The sequence below is a fragment of the Sus scrofa genome, chromosome 4, assembly GCF_000003025.6.
Source record: "Sus scrofa isolate TJ Tabasco breed Duroc chromosome 4, Sscrofa11.1, whole genome shotgun sequence".
In the NCBI taxonomy this organism is placed as follows: domain Eukaryota; kingdom Metazoa; phylum Chordata; class Mammalia; order Artiodactyla; family Suidae; genus Sus; species Sus scrofa.
The window spans coordinates 120953320-120976860 of record NC_010446.5 but is presented as its reverse complement, the minus strand read 5'-3'; the positions used below and the strand labels follow the sequence as shown (position 1 = coordinate 120976860).

Below are 23541 nucleotides of genomic sequence, written 5' to 3'. Positions count from 1 at the left end.
CAGAGTGTCAGGTCACAGGATGATGACAGGAGCTGAGAGAGGAGGAGATAAATCCAGGTGCTGAAGTCTTTATGTAATGAAGAAAATGTCCCAGTGACCCGATGGCTGTTTTGATGAGAAATGATTGTATGGTATCGACCTCAAAGGCCTTCTGATTGGTGACGGTAGAACAGCAGTCGGAAGGTAACATTGGGTGGTGGGATAGTGGGATGAATGATGCATCCTTTACTTTTTACTTCCCTTTGGGGAAGGGGATGGGGAGAGGAAAATGACTTTTTGAGAGGGTTATAGGAGAAGTTTCATTAGGATCATGGAAGCTTTTAATTAAAATTTTTCTCTAAGGAACACATGTAATAAAAATGCGATTGTTAATGATAGAAAAGAAAATAGGTTTTCGAGGGGAAAATAGAAATTTAAGGGAAGGTTGGTGGAAAAGGAGAAATGGATTGTTTCAGGACAGAATAAAGTCTGTCATTCTTGTCAGCAGTAAAGTTTTTGTTTTCTAATCAAGAAATAAAATGTTACAAAAACTGCCTTCCCCACCCAGGACCTTATATTGCATGAATTAGAACAGGCCTCAAAATCCCACCACCAGTCCTCTGTTCAGTAATAAGAATAACAACCACCAGATGGCTTGAACAGGGAAAGGAAGTACAGAATCAAAAAATGAGGTAATTGACTTCAGATAGAAATTTTAGAGTGGGAAATGAAAGGATAAAACAAATTCTAAAATAAATAAATAAATTAATTAATTAAAATAAAAAACAAAAAAACCCCCAAATTCTCCATCTTTAAAAAGCATGGGTAAAACTATCATGGTCAAGAGTAGCCTAAAGAGGCATGACTAGCTCTAATAACAGGATCCTGGAACAAAAAAAGAAAAATGACATTATTTACATAATGGGCTTTAATTAACATCAATATTGGCTGATTAAGTGCAACAACTATATCATACTATTGTAAGATGTTAATAAGGGGGGGAGGGTGCCCAGGTTATTAGGAACTTTCTAGAATCTTTTTTATAAATGTAAAGCTGTTCTAAAATAAAAGTTTATTTATTTATTTATTTGTCTTTTTGGGCTGTACCCACAGCATATGGAGGTTCCAAGCCTAGGAATTGGAGCCGTAGCTGCCGTCCTACACCACAGCCGCAGCAACACCATATCCAAGCCGTGTCTGCAACCTACACCACAGCTCACAGCAATGCTAGATCCTTAAGCCACTGAGTGGGGCCTGGGATTGAACCTGTGTCCTCATGGATACTAGCAGATTCGTTTCCGCTCAGCCATGATGGGAACTCCTAAAAAATCAGATAAAATTTGTAAATGATTGAAGATAAATTATCAAAAACAGTTTAATTTTTCAGTTAAAATGGACAAAGGGGTGTCTGTGCCTCAGCAGAATAGGATTTGAGGGGTAGAGGTAGATAAATAGTTTATATCACCCTGTGGGCGTTGAGTCTCCATCAGATATTACATGGCTGTGTGTCCATCATGTTCAGTGGAGGAAGGGCTAATACTGTGTCAGAACTAATACAAGAAATTTGTAAAATTGCTGAACTACTCAAAAATGTTCGGGCGGTTCACATAGAAAGGATCCCTGTGACACCCTTCTTTGGTATATGACACTTTGAAGCTCTGTCATTATTGGACTCTCATAACAATCCTGGGAGTAAACAGGCATTTTTTTTCTGCCATCATCATTATGCATAAAGAGTGTTTTTTTGTTGTTTTTTTTTTTTTTTACAACATACCCACTTTCTTAAGTAGAAATGTAAATCGTTAAAATTAATTTCTACAGCTAAAAGTAATCCATTAGAGCCAATGTATAGAACATGTTTTATATGTTTTTTTTTTTTTTTTTTTTTTTTTACAAGAAATGTGTTACAGCTAGGAGTTAATGTTAACATGAAAAATACTGAATTCCTTTTCAGAATTTATCATTATGGTGTAAATAGTGCATCATGAAATATTTTTTAGGTTTATATTTTAATGTAGCAGCCAACATTGAGATTATTAAACCTAAGAAAAAACTACCTGACTGACAAAGTGATTTTTTTAGAGTATACTGAGAGAAATTGTGGAATCTATCCTTAGAGGCTTTAGAAGTTTAGTAAAAACCTCAGATTATTCTAGTGATTTAGAACTGCAAAAGGTAGCGGAAACAGTTTTTCTAAGTTTTCAGCTGGGAGCAGAAATGGTGGGAGAAAAGTACATGCTAATGGCTTGAAGGGTGGTGACTGCCCTCATCTCTGAAGTACTTTTGCACCATATGCTCCGGGCTGCCTAAAATGAAGAAAGATCATTTGGCAGGAAAGTAGATCATCTGACTTGGTAGCAAGTAGCCCAGATGGTGAGAATAGATGGAGCCGTGGGGAGACTGAAGCAGCATTCGGACGGTAGCAGCAGCAGTGGGGATCTCACAGCTCACATTCCTCTCTTTGCTAAGCTTTTCACTATCTTCTTACTAGAAGGGAGGTAAAATGTATCTACTTGAGCCACAAAATTTCACTAATTTTTTTCAGTAGAAAATTGTTTTATTTTTACTGAAGAGTAATGTTTATTAAAACAGGAATACGAATTCGGCATTCTCTCAGGACTTTCACCTAGACTTTTAATTCTCGATTACTGTTTTAAATTTTAATTATTTTAATATTTGCTGAGTATTTTTCCATGATAAGGCTTAATGTTTTAAATAATAATGTGCTACCAATGTATCTTCATTAGGAATTCCACATTTAAAGTTTCAGCAAATTTTCCATTGATCTGAATATTTCGGTAAAATTTTATGATTGTTAATTGTATATTGGCATGGTAGAGAGATGTGTTTCAGAAGAAACTGTTTTCTGCAAAAACGAAGTGTTCAGATTTATTTATCAACTTTGTTATTTTATGTATTTCATGAATTAGTAATTTAAAAATATCAACAGGGAAAGACAATAAGTAACTTAGGTATTAGAATCTACAGGTCTAAGAGTATGCAAAAACAAAACGTGAGTACATGCTTAGGAATTACGAATTTATATCTGTGTACTTGACTTGGGCAGCATATTAAGATATGTTTTCAATGTTAAATGGAAACAACCTATAAAGTATAACGAGAGCTCTGGTACATAACGTGCAGTTAGTAATGCTATAGAATAGTTGAAGCTCCACCAGTGGCTCTAAAAGGCATTAAAGATTGCTGTGCATTAATAATTACTAGACATGAGAAGTGTCTTTTAAAACTAGGCCCTTATTTCTGGATTTACTTTAAAAAATAAAACTGGTGAGTAGATGAAACAAGATTAGCCATGAGTTAATAATTGTTAAACAATTGTGATGGATACACTGGGCTCATTCTAGTCCCTCTATTTTTGTATATGTTGGAAATTTTCCAAAATAAAAAGTTAAATCTAAAAAAGGAAAGTGGAGAGATAAAAAAGGCGGGGAACCCCAAAAAATGGTGTGTAGAAAAAAACCTATAAAATAAACTCATAGGGGAGTTCCCATTGTGGCGCATCAGAAATGAATCTGACTAGGACCCATGAGGTTGCAAGTTCGATCCCTGGCCTCATTCGGTGGGTTAAGGATCCAGCATTGCTGTGAGCTGTGGTGTAGGTCACAGCTGTGGCTTGGATCCTATGTTGCTGTGGCGTAGACCGGCAGCTACAGCTCCGATTAGACCCCTAGCTTGGGAACCTCCGCATGCCACAGGTGCAGCCCTAAAAAAAAAACAAAAAAATAAAACACAGAGCAAGAATATAAATTAGAAACATCATTCCAATGTTAGGAATACTCAGAAAAGATAAAAGGAGATTGGAGGAGAAAATTTTATAAGTCAAAACTAAGAGGTTAAGAATTGTTGATCTTCAAGAACCCTTCATACTGCCACTGAAAGGTCATAGTAGTTTCTGTAAAGTAAAAGGATTTTAAAAACTTGGCTAAAAGATTAAGATCTGAAACCAGAGGTAACAGCACATCCTTATGACATGTACAAGAAGGCTGGAAAGAGAAAAGAAGAAATAAAAGAACTTATGGGACAGCCGTACTAAGGGCCAGTTCTACCCAGGTATGTCATGAATTAACTTTATGTAGGTTGAATGTTTGTTTCCTTTATCATGGGAAGAAGAAAAATCGTGTAATTCTTTAGTGAACTAGTATTTATTGAGAAGCTGGTATGTAATTAAGAAAGGAATCCAAGTTTATTGGTAATCGAAAAGTGAATAAAAGATGCTGAAACAAAAATAATTCTTGAATAAATGAGGAACCCTGAAGATGATAGAACAACAGTAAGACTGGAAAGTAGAACAGTAGAAATAAGGACATGTTAAAAACTGATGATTAAAGGATAGGACCATTCTGAAAGAGAAAGCCTATGCGTTACAGTGAACTTTTTCTCATTGTTTCTACTGGAGGAGTGTTTTTCAGAAACTTATACTTAGTATAACTACTCAAGTGTGGAATTAGAACAAATTTTGTAAGGTTTTCTTTAGGTCACTTAAATGAATTAAATAGTGAGGTTCAAGAAGATTTGTCTCTTAACGAAATACTGTGTATGTTTTTTAAGCTGAAATTATTTGATTTCAAGTATGAGTTTATGAAGAAGACAGCATTTGTTTTAAAAAGTGAGTTACTATTGAAGATGACTATTGAATATGGCGCCTCCCTATAAACCACAGAAGTGAATTTTTCAAAGTCAGTTTTCCAGTTGAAAGGTTGGAGAAATGTTTTTTTATGTTTTGTTTGCTTTTCCATAGGAAGTGGAATGTTGTATATTTAATTTTTTAACATAATACAGGTATGTACCTCAGTTCTAATATGTATTGATTTCACTGAAACCAGTTGATTTTCTTTATTACTTACCACCAAACAATTTTTCTAAATATCATAAAAATTAATTTTCAGCAACCATTTGGAACGGTCAGCCCTAAGCCAAGCAGCCATCGTGCTTAAAATGGTTTTTGTAAACGACTTGTGTGTGTTTCGTAAAATATGCTTTATTTTAAAATTAGGGCTTCCTGTTGCAGCTGTTCCAGGAGCTCTGAGTCCTTTGGCTATTCCAAACGCTGCTGCAGCAGCTGCTGCAGCTGCTGCTGGCCGAGTGGGTATGCCTGGAGTCTCAGCTGGTGGCAATACGGTCCTGTTGGTTAGCAATTTAAATGAAGAGGTTAGTAAAATAATTTTCTAGTGTTTATTTTTTAACTCCATTTCATTTGTGGAAGTTTTTCATGTTTATTTCATTTTGCACTTGCCTTTCTTTTTATGTACATTCATTGAAGTATTTTCTGTGTGTTTCTACTCTGAATAAAATCTATGTACTTGTTTAGGTAATACCTTATTTCCTTAGATGGTCATATCTCTTTTTATATATATATATTTTTTTTAACCTAACTACCTATTTTTCCTAAGAAAAATATGGTGAAGTACTATAGTTTGGCTTTTTATCTTTTTGTTGTTCTCAAAGGCAAATGTGATCTAATTTGCAGATGTAACTGTAAAACAATTTTGCTCTTTGCCTTTTCTAATGATTTGCTTGTTCATTTCATGCTTATGTGTCATTGCATTTTTTTAAATCTTATTTTATGTGAACTACTCTAATACATTTTTCTTTGAAGGTTCTTCCAAAGATCTTGACGAGGCACTCTTCCAGTCTTTCTTAGTAATTTTTTCTTTGCAGTTATTAGTCATTGTCTTCTTAAAATATTTTTCAACTTTATCCCCCCCCGACCCCACCCCCACCCTGTTAAATAAAATTTATTGCTGAGTTATTTTTTTTAGTTGTACATTTTATGTCTGGTATATTTTATTTTGATTGCTGTGAAAGCTGGTATGAAATGTGGGAAGAAGCTCAATGTATCTGTTTCTGATGTCCAATTTGAATATTTCATTTTTAATTGGCCTCTGTTAATATGTACATTAAACTATTTTATTTACTACTGTTGTCATTCACAGTTCTGCATGCTAAAATGTTTGAATCAGAGTGCCTTTGTTACAAGAATTTTGCCTGCATTTCATAACCAGCCATGCTTATGCAGTTTAAAGTTCAAAGTTTAAATTCCTATGCATGCTTTCCTTCCCTATGTTGAGATGAAATGCTGTAATTTACTCTTTGATATAGATGTACTTTACCCATATTTGTCTTGGATGACTACATTTTACTCAGTTTTTCTTGTACAGTACATAAACCAACCATTTTCTGACCAAATCCTGCATTTCCTATGTACTGACCTATATTTTATTTTTTTTTTTGTTCCCCGATTCCTTATTTTTTTCTTCTGCATTGCTGTTTCCCTTCCCCATTTCATCCTTTTCCCTGTGTGTTCACCTTCCCTTTCCTTGTCTCTTCCCAAATGCCCATTCCCTTCCCTGTCTTATCCTTTATTTTCCTTGTCCTTGTCTTCATTCCCTGTCTCCATTCCCTATGTTCATGCTTCTGTGCTTGAACAAATGTTCCTCGGACCAACTTGCCCCAATTAACCGCCTTGAACCATGATCCATGACCACCTCACCATTCTGCGGGAACCACCCTTCGTTATGGATGATCTGTTCATCTCCGCTCTTCCTCGACTCTTCTCTCTTCTTGTCTTACGCTGCTTGCTCTTCTCTCCTTCTAAAGATGGTTACGCCCCAAAGTCTGTTTACCCTCTTCGGTATGTTATTGTTAGCACTATACTTTTATTATTGATTTGATTTTTGTTTCACCTTAATTCTTATTTGTAGCTAGCACTTTGGCTTAAAGTTGAATAGTAAATCTTTTGCTATTTTTCTTTGCTATTTAAAACTCTCCATAGACACAAAATTTGTTTTAATGCATGCCGATTTATTTTGCATGGTCTTTAATTTAATTATCATTCACATAGCTTTGAGGGTTTATCAAAAATTTATTCTTTTCAAAATTCACTGTTCAAAATCTTGATCTTCTTTATTCATTTGTGAGAATGATGAGTTTGAATGAGTGATCATGTTGATGTCTGAATGTTTCATTAATATGTCAGAAAGATAAACTTTCCCTGACTTGCACATAAAATTAATTCCGTTTTTGGATTACCTCTCTGTGGCTCCAAAAAAGGTGTTTATGGAGATGTGCAGCGTGTGAAGATTTTGTACAATAAGAAAGACAGTGCTCTAATACAGATGGCGGATGGAAACCAGTCACAACTGGGTAAGATAGTTTTTGTGTTGCTTATACATCTTCAGATCTGATTTCAAATATATAAGTCTATGAATAAAGAAAAGCCCTTTATATCAGTAAGAAACCATTTTTTTAATAGCCAGAGTTCAAGATGTCATTTTAATTTTCATATTTTAATGTGAATAGTTGTACATGATGAACATATTTGTATTTTTCTGCTTTCCTCTTACCAATTTTTGGGCAGAGTCTGATGGTAAAAGGTTTTTGGCTCCAAGATTGCAGTAACAATTTCACGGAAGAATTTATAACATTTATATTAAAGATCCTTAGTGGTTTTCATTCCCAGTTACTCCCTATAGTCAAAGTTAACTGTTCATGTAGTCCATGGAATCCTGATTAACACTGTTGTTTCAATTCTTCTAAATTCCTTGTAAGTGTTCGACTAAATTTAGTAAAGAATCACATGGAAAATATTTTAAAGATACCAGGTTCTTATAGAAAAGAAAACGTGCTCAAAGTACATCACTGTTAATCCCTTTGCAATCTTAAAATTTACTTCAGACAGGTTACACTTTTCTTATTAGATAGTTGATGATTTAATTAATATCTCATATGACTTCCTCTGCAAAGGCTGATCACTAAATCTGTAGAGTAGCTGCATAATCACAGTACAATTGACTATAAATGTCAGTATGTTCTTAGATAATAATTCTGTTCATTGAGATTCAGGGATGATAGTACCTCAGACTAGATATACTCACATCATTAATTTTGAAGTTCGCCATTTTCGATGTAAAAACTAGTTGTTTTTGCTGTTATATTCTGTGAGACTCACAAGCCAGCAACATGATGACCTAGACCTTTTAGCCTTTGGGATCAGACAGAAATGAGTTTGAAATTCAGTATTTCTTACCAGCTATTACAGTAGCTCAGACAGTGTATAAAACTTTATACGTCTGGCTCTCCACTTTGTAAAATGGAGATACCTATCTTTAAAGGAACTTATTTAAACGTGCTGATCTTGTCATAAGTGCTCATTAAATCTCCTTCTGGTTGTATACACTTCTGTACTCTGGTAGAGTAGTCATTGCCATTGTTTTTATATCCTTTGTGAGTAGCATTTTCCCATGCTTCAGAGTTGACAAAACAGTCTCAAATATTTAAATTTTTTTCTCATTGTGTGAGCTATGGGTAGCATTACCCTCATATAAATAAGGGATGCACAACTATTATGTTTGAGAAGTACCTAAGGTAGAATTTTAATCAAATTCTTCTGTATTTTTGGTTTTGTTTTATGTAAGGACTATTTTAACTGTTATTTTAATTTTTACTGTACTTGTATTAGTCTGCTTGGGCTGCCGTAACAAAATACTGTAGGCTTATTAAACAACAGAAGTTTATTTTCTTACAGTTCTGGAGGCTAGTAGTTAGGTGCCAGCAGTTTTGGTTTCTGGTTAGGACTCTTCCTGGCTTGCATGTGTCCTCTGATCTTTTGCTCAGCCTTCGATAGCTCTTCTCTACTTGCAAGAACACCAGTCCTGTTGGATTAGGGCCTCACCCTTATGACCTCATTTAACCTAAATTGCCTCCTTAAAGGCCCTGTCCCCAGATAGTCACATTGACAGGTTAGAGCTTTAAGATAGGAATTTTGGGAGAATATAGTTCAGTGTGTGACAGTACTTCGTTTTATAATTCTTTACCCCTAATTTTTATAAGATCTTTCTGCTAAAGCTTTCACTTACTAATAGCATGATTTATAGTTTTTGGACTATACGTAGTGTCAGGTAGAGAATTTATTATTTCTTAATTGCTGCAAGAGTAGATTTTGCTTTCTTGAAGTATAGGTCCATAAAAATATGTATTCGTACTGTTAATGCCTTTAAAACACACAAACACAGATGCACAAATCCTATGCAAAACTAGGGTGTCCTATTGAAAAAGATAAGTGAAACTTAAAAAATGTAATATGCTTTGTTTCTGGGCTCTGTTCTCATTCTTACTGGTTTTTATGGGATTCTATTTAAAAATACTCATTGTTTTATGATAGAGGCAAATGTTTTTATGCTCAGGAAGTAATATGGGAGGAATAAACAGCATGGAATATTGATACATAGTTATTCAAATGTGAATGGGATTGTTGAAAATCTTAAAGGCCATGTTAAATCATCCTAGACCAGAGTTTTACAACTTGCCAACATTGAGATGTTTCATTTCGACCATAGCCTATTTAATTGATACACTCGTGTTTTCTTAAATTGGCTATTTTAGGAGTAATACAATCTGTAAATTATCTTTTAAAATAGTATAACTGATCTTCAAGTAAAATAAATCGATTATACCAAAATACCAAAGAGTAGTTCTTTTGTTAAAATAATTGTCTTGTTTATCCAGCTCATATTTTCAAGAACTACTTAAAAAAAGCCTTTTCTTTTTTATTTAGTATATAGGTGTCATCTCAAAAGTAAACTTAGTTCTATAATAGACCTTTACCTACTAAATTATATTTGGCAAAGTGTGCTATAAAGGAAATAGAAATCATGTAACTCTGATGTGATATTTGAGCAATTTTTAAGTATTAATAACAGATGTAATGGATTAAATTCATCAGTTAAAAGATTTGCTTTTTTAAAAAGTTAGCTGTTATTTACGAGTGACATGAAGTTCAAAGAAAGATTGAAAGTAAAGGATATAGAAAAGATTTATTGGCAAGTAGTGAGCAAAAGAAAACTTCTGCACCTATATTAATTTAAGATAAAGATTATTCATAAAAGATTTTGTTTACCAGGAAGATGGACAACGTTCTTATGTATCTGTGTGCCTAATGAAATAGCCTCAAAAACCTCCCACTGTGGTGGTAGATTTGCTCAAATCTCCCTGGAGTTCTCTCCATTTATGGTTTATATATTTTAACATTTTCTGAATTATGTTAGGCAGACAAAAAAGTTAACAAGATACAAATGACATAACACACTTTTATTCATCTAATAGTCACACATTCCTTTTTAAGTACACTGGGAACGTTTACTGAAATTGATCGTAAACTATAAACAAGCTTTGGTAAATTTCAAAAAGTATCATATAGACCAGTTTTCTGGCTATTGCACAACTAAGTTGGAGTTAATAACAAGTATACATTTAATCTCCAGGTATCTGGAAACTGAAAAATAATCTTAATACTTCACGTATCAAAGAAGTTGTTTTAATGAGAATTTAAAAGTATGTAAAACTTAAATGGTTTTAAAAGTACTATACATATTAGATGTGTGTGGTACAGGGAAAGTGGTATTTAATAGAATGTCCTTTTAAGAATAATGGTATAAATTCAAGGAAAAGAGATAATAAAGACACGACTGGAAATCAGTGGTATAGAAGACAGTTAAGAGAAAAAAAGCTAAAAGTCAAATCCTTTGACAAGACTAATAAAATAGACAAGTAGATGTCAAGATTTTTTTTTTCAAAATGTGAGAGGCAACACAAATATTTTGAATAATAAAGGAGATAATTATAGCTCCAGTTTCACATTATATAAGCATCTGTATCTATCTATCTATCTCTCGTTTTTAAACCATCTTTTAATTTCTCATTATTCATTGATGGATTAAGGGAAAAGTAATGAAATATAATGTTCAACCAAAAATGACATTTCCACTGCGATATTGACTTTCCTCCTCTATCGTTGATTGCCTTGTTCATTGATGACCTATTTCTTAGAGCAGATTTAAACTTGATTTATTTAAAATTATCAATTTATTTCCTTTTGCTTTATTTACTCAATAACCTCAATTTTTGACAAGGTTTATATTTTTTTAGCATTGTAAGGGTATTCTAATTACCCCGTTTCTCAACCTCCATCCACTTTACGTGGGATCCTTTACTCAGCAGTCAGCTGACTAAAATCTCTTTCTGTACCTGGTTACTTTCTAAGGGAGTTGTTTGGTTATTTTGCTTTATTTTAATCCCATTGTTCTCTCATCTGTCTCTCCTTGATGCATTTACTGTGTCTAGGACTTTTTGTGTTTTCTTATTTGTGCTCTTCAGTATCGCAAAGTTCAGCTCTTTGTGCGGTGTTTTTAAAACTTTCAAAGTTGCACTAAAACACCTTTTCTTATGACAAGGTCTATGTCACATTATTCTCCAAACTCATTCCTTATCATAGATACTGTGAACTAATAGCACTTTCTAATAAGAAAAGTTCTGTTCATTTAATAGAATTATAGAACCTTAAAAATATTTTATAATTCAAGTAAATTTTATTATAAAAGGAGTTTACATTAACACACTGGATAATTTGAGTTGATTTTATTAAGTGTAAGTTTTTAAATGTATGTGAAATGCAGTGTAAGAAAGGGCCTGGAGATGATTTTTTTTTCTATTAACCTCAGTTAAAAATCTAAGAAAAAATAATACAAATACATAACACTGCAATAAAACAATTAGAATAAAAACTTTTCTTTCCTTCCAGTTTTGAGAGGCACAGCATAATAATTTACATACATCAAGAAGTGATTATCACAATAAATTTAGTGAACATCCATCATCTCATAGTTACAAAATGAAAGAAATAGAAAAATTTTTGTGTGATGAGAAAACTCTTAGGATTTACTCTCTTAACTTTCATGTGTAACATACATCATTGTTAATTATTTTTCTCATGTTGTACATTACATCCCTAATACTTAAATATCTTATAACTGGAAGAGTAAACTTGTTTTTACAATTTAAGGAAGCTATAAGTGAAAAAGATTTTTTGGAATGGTACCTTATACTTTTATAGCATTTTCCTTTTCAGACCTGTTTTATGTTTAACTGGTTTATTCTATACAAGTAAGTATGACAAGATGCATGGATTTAACAAATTTTGGATTATCTCCTGTGTCAGACTGTGTACTGTAGTATACTAATCAAATTAAAAACATTTGAGAGTAGGGATTTTGTTCTCAATTCTCTGCTCCTCCAATATTGCCTTTACCTCTCTGTTGTTAATACTCTAATACTTTGATTTGAGTAATCAAATAGACCTTCAGTTTAGCTAAACAGTATGACTTATGAAATGGTTTTCTTCAGTTGTGACTAGTGAATAGAACATAAAACATATATAACTGTTCTCTAATCTCAGACCAGTTCATTTAGTTCAAAAATAACCCAGCTGCTGCCTCAAGAAGTAGCCATGTGATGTTCTGTGTTTAGGCACTGTGCTGTGTGCTGGGGTAGAGACACTGGTTCCTGCTTTCATGTTACCTTAGTCTGAAGGAGGGTGTGCAGAATTAAAATCATAATGAATTTATAAAAAGGCTTCTACACAGGGACTGTCTAGTGAGGGTCTGAACCTTTCTAGAGGATGAACACAAGGCCTTCTTGAAGTAAGACTGAAGAGTAGTAGATTAGGGATGGTAAAGGAGATAGGAAATTGTTATAAATAGAAAAGCACAGACACCGGGCTAAAGGTAAAAAAACTAGCATTTTCGTTTAAGGAAATAGGTTTTGTACAGCTGGAACATAAAGTACAAGGAGTCTAGTACTGAGATACTCTTAAGTTCTTACACAAGGAGTCTAGTACTAAGATACTAGGGCTAGGGTGATTCTTAATCTTAGCATTAGCTTCTCAGCAGTAACAAAGCATTTAGTATTCTATAATACCAAATATCTGTCCAGGGAAGCTTGAGAGGAATATTAGGGTCAGACTGAGAAAGGTTTAGTCATGCTAAAGAGTAAGTTTAGACTTTTATCCATAAGAGTTTAAGCAGATAGCGACTTGGTCAGATTTGTAATTTTACAGAGGTCTTCTGGCTGCTGTGTATGAATGGATTGGAGAAAAGTAGAGAAAAATCCAACAAGACAAATTTGGAGACTGAAGATAAAAAATAATGGCAGTGAAAGTGTAGAAACAGAGAAGATGGATTTGAGAGATAATAGGAGGAAGAGTATTATAGGACTTGGCAATTAGGATATGGAGCAGAAGCGAGCAAAGGTTACAGATGAGTTTCTTTCTTGGGCATTATCGTCAGGACTGTCTAGGAAGAGAGAAATTCATATCTAGATTTTCATTCTGTGGAAGAAGCTGGCTTTTTTGCCTAAATGCCTTGACTCATGCAAATGTGTCTTGTCACCAGTAGCTAGTGTAAATTCATGATTTTAAAATCATAGCAATTCAGGTATTTCAGCTCCTCTAAAATAATATTTTTGCTTTAAACCTTGACTTTTTAAAATAAGCATTCTTTTTCTTTATAGCCATGAATCATCTTAATGGACAGAAAATGTATGGAAAAATTATTCGTGTTACTCTGTCTAAACATCAGACTGTACAGCTACCTCGAGAGGGACTTGATGATCAAGGGCTAACAAAAGATTTTGGTAATTCCCCATTGCATCGTTTTAAGAAACCTGGATCCAAAAATTTTCAGAACATTTTCCCTCCTTCTGCAACCCTTCACCTATCCAATATCCCGTGAGTATTAAAGCTGGGGTTTATTAAGGATATACATTTTAGGACTAAAAAAAATGTTATTCATCTTTACTCTTTCTTTCCGTCTAATTTTCCCAGTCCTTCAGTAGCAGAAGAGGATCTCCGAACGCTGTTTGCTAACACTGGGGGCACTGTGAAAGCATTTAAGTTTTTTCAGTAAGCAAGCTTTTCTTGTCTCTAAATTAGAAGTCAAAGTTTTCCTAAAGTAGTTTTTATGATTTTTGTTTATAGACATCTTTGATTCTGGAATAGGCAGAAGTTAAATATTTAAGCCCTTCCTAATTTTTATGACATATCTAATTTCATAATTTTGTTTCAGAAGAGATCACAAAATGGCTCTCCTTCAGATGGCAACAGTGGAAGAAGCCATCCAGGCCTTGATTGATCTGCATAATTATAACCTTGGTGAAAACCATCATCTGAGAGTGTCTTTCTCCAAGTCAACAATTTAGAAAGGGGGAGATGAAGATTGGGGGTGAATCACATTGTTTGGTGTCATCACCTATTGACTGTTCAGAAAAGTGGGGACCAGAGTTTGATTTTTTTCTGTTGGTTTTCTTTCTTTTTTTTTTCCATGCTGTTATCATTCCTTGGTTATAAGATGAAGTGGCATATGTAAAGGTAGGGTTATTAACTGCTCTATTTCATCTGTTCTGTAGGGAAGCCATTTTTATTGTCTGTTGAGAATTTTAGTTAATTTTACTTTCCTTTTTCAACTTAGTTGACATACGTGCCTTACAAAGGAAAACTAGTGTTGCTATTGTGCATTTACTAGAAAAAAGGAATTGGTTGTCTAGGGCACACTGTTAAATGGAGATTACAATATGTTTAGGCAGGGGTGTGTAAAAAGGTTAAGTTTTTGTTTCTCCTGCTTGGAACTTATTTTGAATTATTGGCTTGTCACATTTCTTTCTATTTAATCAAATAGGATACATGATAAAGAATAAAGCAGCATTTTTAGTTTTTACTACCTTAGACTTTATTGCTTTAAAAAAACATTGGCCTTTTGTATCTCACAATTCTGGTCTAGATTCAGTTATGAATGTAGGCATTAGTTAAAATTAACAAGATGCAGAGTATTAATTTCTTAAGACAACGAAGTGATTTCTGTAAGTTTGAGCCCTATGTGGAAAGCATTGTGGAATCTTAACCTTTTTGTACACACTCTTGTGGGACGTATCATTATAAATGTCAGCACTAAGTAATGTCCTGTTTGTGGCTGAATATTTTTCGTAGATGTTTTTGAAGTTGACATGACTTATGTGCATTTAAATATATATTGCCATCCTTAGTTTGTAATTAAGATTTGGAATATGGTTGTGGATTTCTGAGCATGTGCAGACTGGTCTAGCTAGTTCAGGAACTGGTGCATGTATTTTTCAAAGATAAAAGAAAGTGTACTGCGAAAATTTGCAGGAAGATTAATTTTGTGGCAGTTTTCTAAAACTGACAACCAGGTGGGACCAAAGTTTATGTGCCTTTAGTCTTAATTTACCTTGCATTGTAATATTCAGTTTTAATAAATCTTCAAAATATTTTGTATTTAGGAATAGATCTGACTTTAATAAAAACATGGCTCAGAATCTACAGGTCAAATTAATTTGAACAGTTCTTGTCAATCTGAATTGTTGATTCTGTTTAAATGACCAATACTTTTTGAAATTGATGTACTTAGTTTCAAGATTCATAGATTCTGTTATCTATGTAGACAGAATGGTCATGTATATTTTCTATTAGTTGAGTTTTTACATCTTTAGAAATGTAAAATTCAGTATAGTTTGAAAGCGGCACAATTAAAAATTAATTTTCTAACAAAGTTGGGAGGTTTGATGGTTGTTTAATTTCCTTTTGTGTGTACTCTGCTTACCTCTGTAGCATGCTCAATAAACACTTCTGTAGCTCTGTATTCACCTTTTTCTGTCTTTCTCTGCTGCCTTTTCTCTCTCTTCCTCTTTGTTTTCACTCCACTGTGCTTCTGAATTCATGTTTATTCTCTGCCAGGGTGGGAAAGGAATAATAAATATTACAATTCTATGGCTTTATACCATAAATAAATCTAGATGCTGTGAAAATATACCAGCTGTTTTTTTTTTTTGTTTTGTTTTTTGGTTTTTTTTAATTTGAAAGATGGTAACTTTTCAGGAGGACACATATTAAACATTTCCCACCCTGTTATAACCTACTGCTTTACAGACATAACTCTTACTGTATCTTGTTAATTCTTTCTATCTCTTTTGTTGTTGTTGTTTTTTTTCCAGTAGATTTATGCACTAGTAGATCTTTTGGATTTGCCATGCTTTCTTGCTGCAGTTTCATCTTTCATCTTTTGTGTCTGCTAAAGATTTCCTATATTGTGAGTTTTAACAAAGGGTACTTGATGTTTGGGAAGAGGCAGTATCATCCCCATCTGCTTTTGCCTTGGGTGGTAAGGACGATACACATGCAGATACTGAAAAACCTAAGAGGTATTCCGTGAGGTTACGATTTTTACTTTTTTAAAAGATTGCAATTAGGATGTTCATTTGTATTACTCAGAATATTTTTGGGGGGATCACATTTTTTGAAACAGGCATATTGGTATCAGATAACTCTGCAGTTATACATGTTCCCTAGGTTTGTTCTGTTACAAAATAACTGAATTATGCAAAACTCATACATCAGGAAAAGTAAAAAGAAAGGGAGTAAATAATACATTTAAGTGTATATTTAATGTATTAATATAATTTTTTTGGTTTTTTTTTTTTTTTTTTTTTTTTTTTTTTTTTGTCCTTTTAGGGCCGCACCTGTGGCATAGGGAGGTTCACCAGGTTAGGGGTCTAATTGGAGCTGTGGCTGCCGGCCTGCGCCATGGCCACAGCAACACCAGATACTTACTTCGTCTGCGACCTACGCCATAGCTCACAGCAATTTTGGTTCTTTAACCCATCGAGCAAGGCCAGGGATCAAACCAACAACCTTGTGGTCCCTAGTCGGGTTCATTTCTGCTGTGCCGGGACGGAAACTCCTATATTAATATAATTTAGTCAGCTCCAAGAAAGACACAGTATATAAAACAATTATTTACATTTGAGTCAACATTGGGATGGTTTGGAAGCAAAATGATCTCAAATTTTTTCTTAAAATAGCATTGTACAGAAGAATTTAGCAATAGCAGATGTGCCTAAAAGCTGTAAAAAACCAAGAATGTGAATGAATAGTAATTGAATAGTTTAAGTGAAGCTTTCCTCAGTGTTGGGTGGTGGTTGAAATATCTGAAAATAGGTGCTGTTCCTTTTCAAGTAGTTTCTTGTGGCTGGCATTGGCTTGGAAGAAGAAACAAGTCCCGAGGTGTGACTGGGAACTGGGCTTACTCCAATTAATGAGTGAGGGAGAGTTCCCAATAGTTCTGATGGGTAAGTGACGGGCTGGGATTGCTTTACAAGAAGAAACGAAGTCCTGAGGTGTACGTGGGGAGTGGGGTTGCTCCAGTTACTAAGCTGGGAAGAGTTCCTGGCCTCTGTGGTGGGAGAGTAACCAGAAACCTAGGTTTGTCCTTCCTGCCTGGAGAGTAGCAGATGCTTCTGTTTTTTTACAGTGCAGTCCAATACAACCTGCCTTCCAAAGCACAGGTCAGTGAAGTGGGAATTTTGATATTCTAGAGAGTTTTAATTTTCACATATTACTTTAAGCCAGTCCTTAGAGTATAGCAAATTGTTTTGTTAGGTGAAAATAGTAGTTTTGTCATCATTATTACTATCACTGCATGCCTCAGAGTCTTACCTCAGAGTGAACTAGCTAACGGTGAAGTGTCCTTAAGATGCAGCTGCTTGTTGATAGAGGCCTTACCTTGGATACTAAGAAAGCAATAATAATTAGATTATTTTTTTCCTACAACTGAGAGAAAAACTTTTTTTGGCATTAAGATTTATTTTGGAAATAGGTTTCAAAGTATTTAAGGAATAGATTCATACAGTTTATACTTAATGTTAGAAATCTAATTTAGTATTTGAAAGCAGCTACGAACACCTTGGCTTAACCAGAAAAGATGAGGAATCATTATATTTAGTTACAGTAGGAATGTATTAAAACTTGAGGCATTTTAACTTCAACATTTAAGGTTACTGTAATCAAATTGTAGTTATTGGTTCATGTAACTCTGTTTCTGGATCATGATAATAGTTCGCAGAAAAAGGACAGGTTACTTTTCTTATCCTTGGTGTTAGTGTCGGTTACTATATGAAATGGAGACAATACTGCTCTTCCCACCTCACAGGGTATTGTGAAGCTCAGTGTGAATGCAGGAATAACTATGCAATTAATTGATAAACTGCTGTGTGGGAGAAGGAGTTGAGAGTTTCATGACTGCCAGATCTTAGTCATCCATAGTAAATACTACCATGATGTCTCTCTTTGCTGCAAAGAAGTATTTTTTAATGTTTTTAAAAAGTACATCTGGTAAAGCAAAAAGATGCAGAATGCAAGTCTGTAATGCATCCCAAAGCTAAAGGAAGACACTGGATTCAGCCTTGAATTTTCTGTTTCGACTGTTTTGGTAGCCCAGTAATAAAACTGAGATACGTATTTAATTATAGACTCCACTTAAAAATGAGATTTTTTAATGTGTACACCTTTACAAGTTGCTGTGGGAGTTCCTGTCGTGGCTCAGTGGTTAACGAATCCGACTAGGAACCATGAGGTTGCAGGTTCGATCCCTGGCCTTGCTCAGTGGGTTAAGGATCCGGCATTGCTGTGAGCTGTGGTGTAGTTTGCAGACACGGCTCGGATCCTGCGTTGCTGTGGCTCTGGCGTAGGCCGGTGGCTACAGCTCCGATTCAACCCCTAGCCTGGGACCCTCCATATGCCATGGGAATGGCGCTAGAAATGGCAAAAAGAAAAAAAAGTTTCTGTGAAACTTGGAGGTAATTCTAACGCAAAGTCTTTGAAGGCTATGAAAAGAAGAAAAGACATGAGTCTCTGAGGACTTCAAACAAGATTCCCTCACTGCCCTAATAATCTTAGCACGTAAACCTGAAAAAACATGTTTTTCCATTCAGGAAAAAGGTATAGAACTCTTTTGTGATGTTGAGTGTAGATTTCTATTTCAGCCAAATAATTGTTTTAAGAAAATCTTCTGATAGAATTCAGTAGAAAAATCTCACTTTAAGTCACAGCTTTAGAGTATGCGTACCAGTTATCAAAACCCTGTCTTTATTCTAAAATACACTTATTCCCTCTAATATCTTTTAGATTTTGCAAATAAAGCTTAAATGTTGAGTGTCAGCGTCAGATTGCCCCCATTAAGGAAAAAATGGAATACTACCCTTGCACTTACTGCTCAACTCTAACCACCTGATAATTCCCATACTTTATGTGTAGTTTTAATGTATGACTTAAACAAAACATGAGACTGAAGTGACATCTTTATACTCTTCCTGATCTTGGGCCCTATGCATCCCTTTTCTAAAGGTAGTCATTACCCTGGATTTAGTATTTTTAAATTCAGTAGCTGCTTTTCAAAGAGAATTCTGTTTTCTATGGCCTAAGTTTCTTTTTTCTACCTAAAATATTGCAAACATTTATGATGTTTAAATGGTATAATAATTTGTTCAACACTTTTCCCCTCCTAGGGCTGCATCTGCAGCATATGGAGGTTCCCAGGCTAGGGGTCTAATCAGAGCTTCAGCTGCCGGCCTCCACCACAGCCACAGCAACACAGGATCTGAGCTGTCTGTGGTCTACACCACAGCTCATGGCAATGTCAGATCCTTAACCCACTGAGCAAGGCCAGAGACCTAACCTGTATCCTCATGGATACTAGGTAGCATTGTTAATCACTGAGCCACGATGGGAACTCCTCAACACACTATATATGTATACGTATATATATATTTCTTAAGGTGAGGATTCTGAACTTTGATCATCCCCTTATCAGACCTCATGACATTTAATCAACTTTAAGGTTTTCAAATCAGTTGCTTCTCAGTAAGTGCCAAGTAAGCTGAGTCTTCTAAGGGCAAAGATTTAAAAAATAAGGAACCATTATTAGTGTTTTAAAGGTTGAAATTGTGTGTGAGATTCTTAAGTACACGTAGATCCTTTTCCAGCCTCACAGTATAGCCACCCTCCGTGCAACATCATGTCACCCTCATTTCAGTGGACAGAAAGTGCTCCCCTTGATTGGCAGCAAGCGTTAGAAAACGATGACAAACCTCCATCACTTAGCAACTTGGGATCTTGTTCTTCCACTCTCTTCTCATCTCCCATGTTAGCACAAATCCCGAATGTGTTTCATCTCAGACTTTGTGGAATATTTTCCTTGTAGTATTTTATTCTTAGTCATCATCACTAGCTTAGCTTATCAGCATTACAGTTTCTTCAGATCCTAGAAATTTGCTACTCAAAATGCAGTCCCCGGACCAACGGCAGTATCACCTGGCAGCTTTAGAAATCTAGCCCTGCCTGTCTCTGACACGCTGAATCTACGTTTTAACAAGATTGACAGGTGAGATCCATTTGGACATTAAAGTTTGAGAAGCATGCTGGTAGAACTTTTTTTTTTTTTTTTCAGTAAAATGAAAATAAGCTTAAAAGCTTGATTTTTTTTGCTGCGTGTGAAAACTATTACATTTTATTGGTAAGTTACTTGAATATAATGTAAGTAACACTAAGGAATAACTGAGCTTAAAAGGACCCAATGTGATATAGTTTTAACCTCATTTTAAACAGCTCTACATAGGTCAAATGAATAGTTCAGTAACATATTCATACTGACTTAACGTGTAATGAGAATACAGGTCCCTGAGTTTCCGTCCTACAATATGTTATACTAATTAAAGGAAATAGTTCTTTCCCTTAATAGCTGTTATTCACAAAATTACTGGAATTTAATGTGCAATAGGTAGAGCCAATGATAGCAGTCAGTTTAACTTTATTTCATAATGAACATCAAATCTAGACTGACAGGCAAAGAACTTCCACATGAATTGATTTTGTTAAATGACTGGAAATTCACACTCTCAAGCCCTGTCTGTTACCTCATGTGGTATAATAAAATGGCCCTCTGGTCATTTTGATAAATATCTTCTTTATTCACTGAATGCTGCTTCACATCTTTTCCCAGCTCCAATTGGATAGCAGAATTATTTTTTAACGATTTTTATTTTTTCCATTATAGTTGGTTTACTGTGTTCTGTCAATTTTCTACTGTACAGCAAAGTGACCCAGTCACACACACACATACATACACACATTCTTTTTCTCACATTATCCTCTATCATGTTCCATCGCAAGTGACTAGATCTAGTTCCCTGTGCTATACAGCAGGATCTCCTTGCTTATCCACTCCAAATGCATCTATTGACCCCTGAGACTCCCAGTCCCTCCTGCTCCCGCCCTCAGCAACCACAAGTCTGTTTTCCAAGTCCACGCTTTGATGGCAGAATTCTGTAGTTGGAATACCTAAGCTTTACTAAGTGATGCTCTTTCTGGGTTAGAGCTGTGGTCATTATAAATAAAGGTTTAGCTCTGCTTACTACGTCTTCAGGAGCTACTACCCCTACCCCTGGCACAGTTTTTCATGTTCTCATGGCCAGGAGTTTTCTCTGTTGTCCTGTCTTGCTGAATATTTCCTGCTTACCACTCCCATCACTCTCTGAACCTTATTGCTACTTTAGCTATCACACTGTTTATTTTCCTCTTTTCTTTGCTGTCTTCTCTTCTTTGCAGTTAAGATTGTTGCTCCTGTGACTTAACATTTCTATTACCATAACCAATTAGAGTCTTCTTTTCAGCTGGTTAATAAACTGGCATATGACAATGCACTGTACATTGTATTCAGATGTCTATTTTTGTCCAGTTCAGCTAAAATCCTCCTTTTAAAAACTTTGTTTTTTAACTGGGATTGTAACAATTCCAGATGATTTTAATCACCAAAGGTCTCCAGAAACCTTAAGTGTGAATAATATGTATCACTGATGTGTTCAATGCTAGTGGAGGAGAATCTGTTGAAGAATTGTGACTAAAGAGTTCCTTATAAGGACACGTATGAATTTCCAAAAAGGTAGTTTCATTTAGTCATGATTCATAGAAGTTGAAGTGCATATGTTCAAAGGAACAATTACTGCTATTTTGTAAAGATGAAAACCGCTCCAGGGAGCGCATAGTAAATAACATTGCTCAAGTTGTCTCTTCCCAGTGTTTGGAGTTTTATAATGTATATTATAAACAAATTATAAATATTTTTATAATTTATGGAAAAGGCATAGGCATCGACAGTAGACTGAACTATATTCAGAGACCTTATCTGCTATTCAGTAGTTAGGAGACCTTTTAAAACCTTTTCTCATCTTAAAACAGAGATGGGGAGTTCCCATTGTGGCGCAGTGGTTAATGAATCCGACCAAGAACCATGAGGTTGCGGGTTCGATCCCTGGCCTTGCTCAGTGGGTTAAGGACCCGGCATTGCTGTGAGCTGTGGTGAAGGTTGCAGACGCTGGTGGCTCTGGTGTAGGCTGGTGGCTACGGCTCCGATTTGACCCCTAGCCTGGGAACCTCCATATGCCGAGGGAGCGGGCCTAGAAAAGGCAAAAAGACAAAAAACAAAAACAGAGATGGTATCTGCCTCATACGTTCACCCAGAGGATTATGTGAAAGACAGTTCCATTCCCTTGATAATTTTTCTCTTTCTTCTTGCTTGGGGAAAATTCTTGGCATTCCATTATGGAATTTTCCCCCCTACATGTTAACTTAGACCTCTCTGCAAAAGACATTTGTTGGACATTTGCTATTGGCATTGTAGGGGATTCAAGGGTAAGTGGAACCACAGTAGAGTCTCTTCTTTTTTTAAGCAAATTTGTTCCAACATACTTGACATATTAGGGAACTTAGGCATTATATGCATTTTGCATTTAATGTGTGAATTTCATTGTGGAAACATGGATGAAAGACAACTGTTTATAAATATACTGAGTGCACATGTGTACTCATCTCAGACATCTGTCAGCGCTCAGCTCTTCACGTGTGAGGGTCCGCACTTAACCACATCTGGTGTTAGCAACTTTACCTCTACCTTCACACAGCCCTCCTTCTGACACGTCTCAAGCTGCAGCACTTCCAACATCCACTTGCACAAGCACACTTCAGATCTTTTTCAAGATAAAGTGTCATATTTATAGCATTATTTATATATTTCTTAACCATTTGACATGTAACACTGTGCTGCCGTGTTTTATTCTATTTTTTGTGTCATTGATTTTTTTTTGTTTTGTTTTGTTTTGTTTTGTCTTTTGTCTTTTTTGTTGTTGTTGCTGTTGCTATTTCTTGGGCCGCTCTCACGGCATATGCAGGTTCCCAGGCTAGGGGTCTAATCGGAGCTGTAGCCACCGGCCTACGCCAGAGCCACAGCAACACGGGATCCGAGCCGCGTCTGCAACCTACACCACAGCTCAGGGCAACGCCGGATCGTTAACCCACTGAGCAAGGGCAGGGACCGAACCCGCAACTTCATGGTTCCTCGTCGGATTTGTTAACCACTGCGCCACAACGGGAACTCCTCATTGATGTTTTTGAGTGTTGTATTCCTACCCCCATTTTTTCCCCATGAGCCCTGTGGTTTCTATCATATGATTTTGCATAATGTGGCAGCTTCTGGAAATGCTTGTGCTTTGTTACAGTACAACTGTCTGCTTTCAAGGAGCTGCTCATCCAGTTTGCATTATGACAGGAAGCATATAGGGAAATGTGATGGCCATCAGAAAACAGGACTTGAGGTTGGGCCTCACCATTTACCCATCCGGGCACATGGAACAAGGCATGTTAGGACCCATTTCCTTCTTTATGTCCTTTCCATCTTGTCTGTTTTTACAGGTGTCATGCTTAAAAAGATAATGCCCGTTATGTTTATTTTAGTTTTTATAAATCAATCTCTCGAACATTAGTTTGGAATTTGGGCATGATATTGATTACTTTCTTGAGAAGAGCATTAATTT

At 35.4% G+C, this 23541-nt stretch overlaps 1 protein-coding gene across 4 annotated transcripts in view; it reads left to right on the top strand.

The window, feature by feature from the left end:
* PTBP2 (polypyrimidine tract binding protein 2) overlaps window positions 1-15650 on the top strand; it is an 80666-nt gene extending 65016 nt beyond the window's left edge. Inside the window, exons 9-14 of one of the 4 annotated variants that reach the window (XM_021090155.1) lie at window positions 4994-5148; window positions 6598-6631; window positions 7051-7143; window positions 13342-13558; window positions 13655-13732; window positions 13899-15650. In XM_021090155.1, the coding sequence (XP_020945814.1) occupies window positions 4994-5148; window positions 6598-6631; window positions 7051-7143; window positions 13342-13558; window positions 13655-13732; window positions 13899-14028 (707 nt within the window). In that variant the 3' untranslated portion in view covers window positions 14029-15650. Of the gene's footprint in view, window positions 1-4993; window positions 5149-6597; window positions 6632-7050; window positions 7144-13341; window positions 13559-13654; window positions 13733-13895 lie in introns of all 4 variants that reach the window. The other 3 variants (XM_021090154.1, XM_021090156.1, XM_021090157.1) reach the window with 3 other exon arrangements.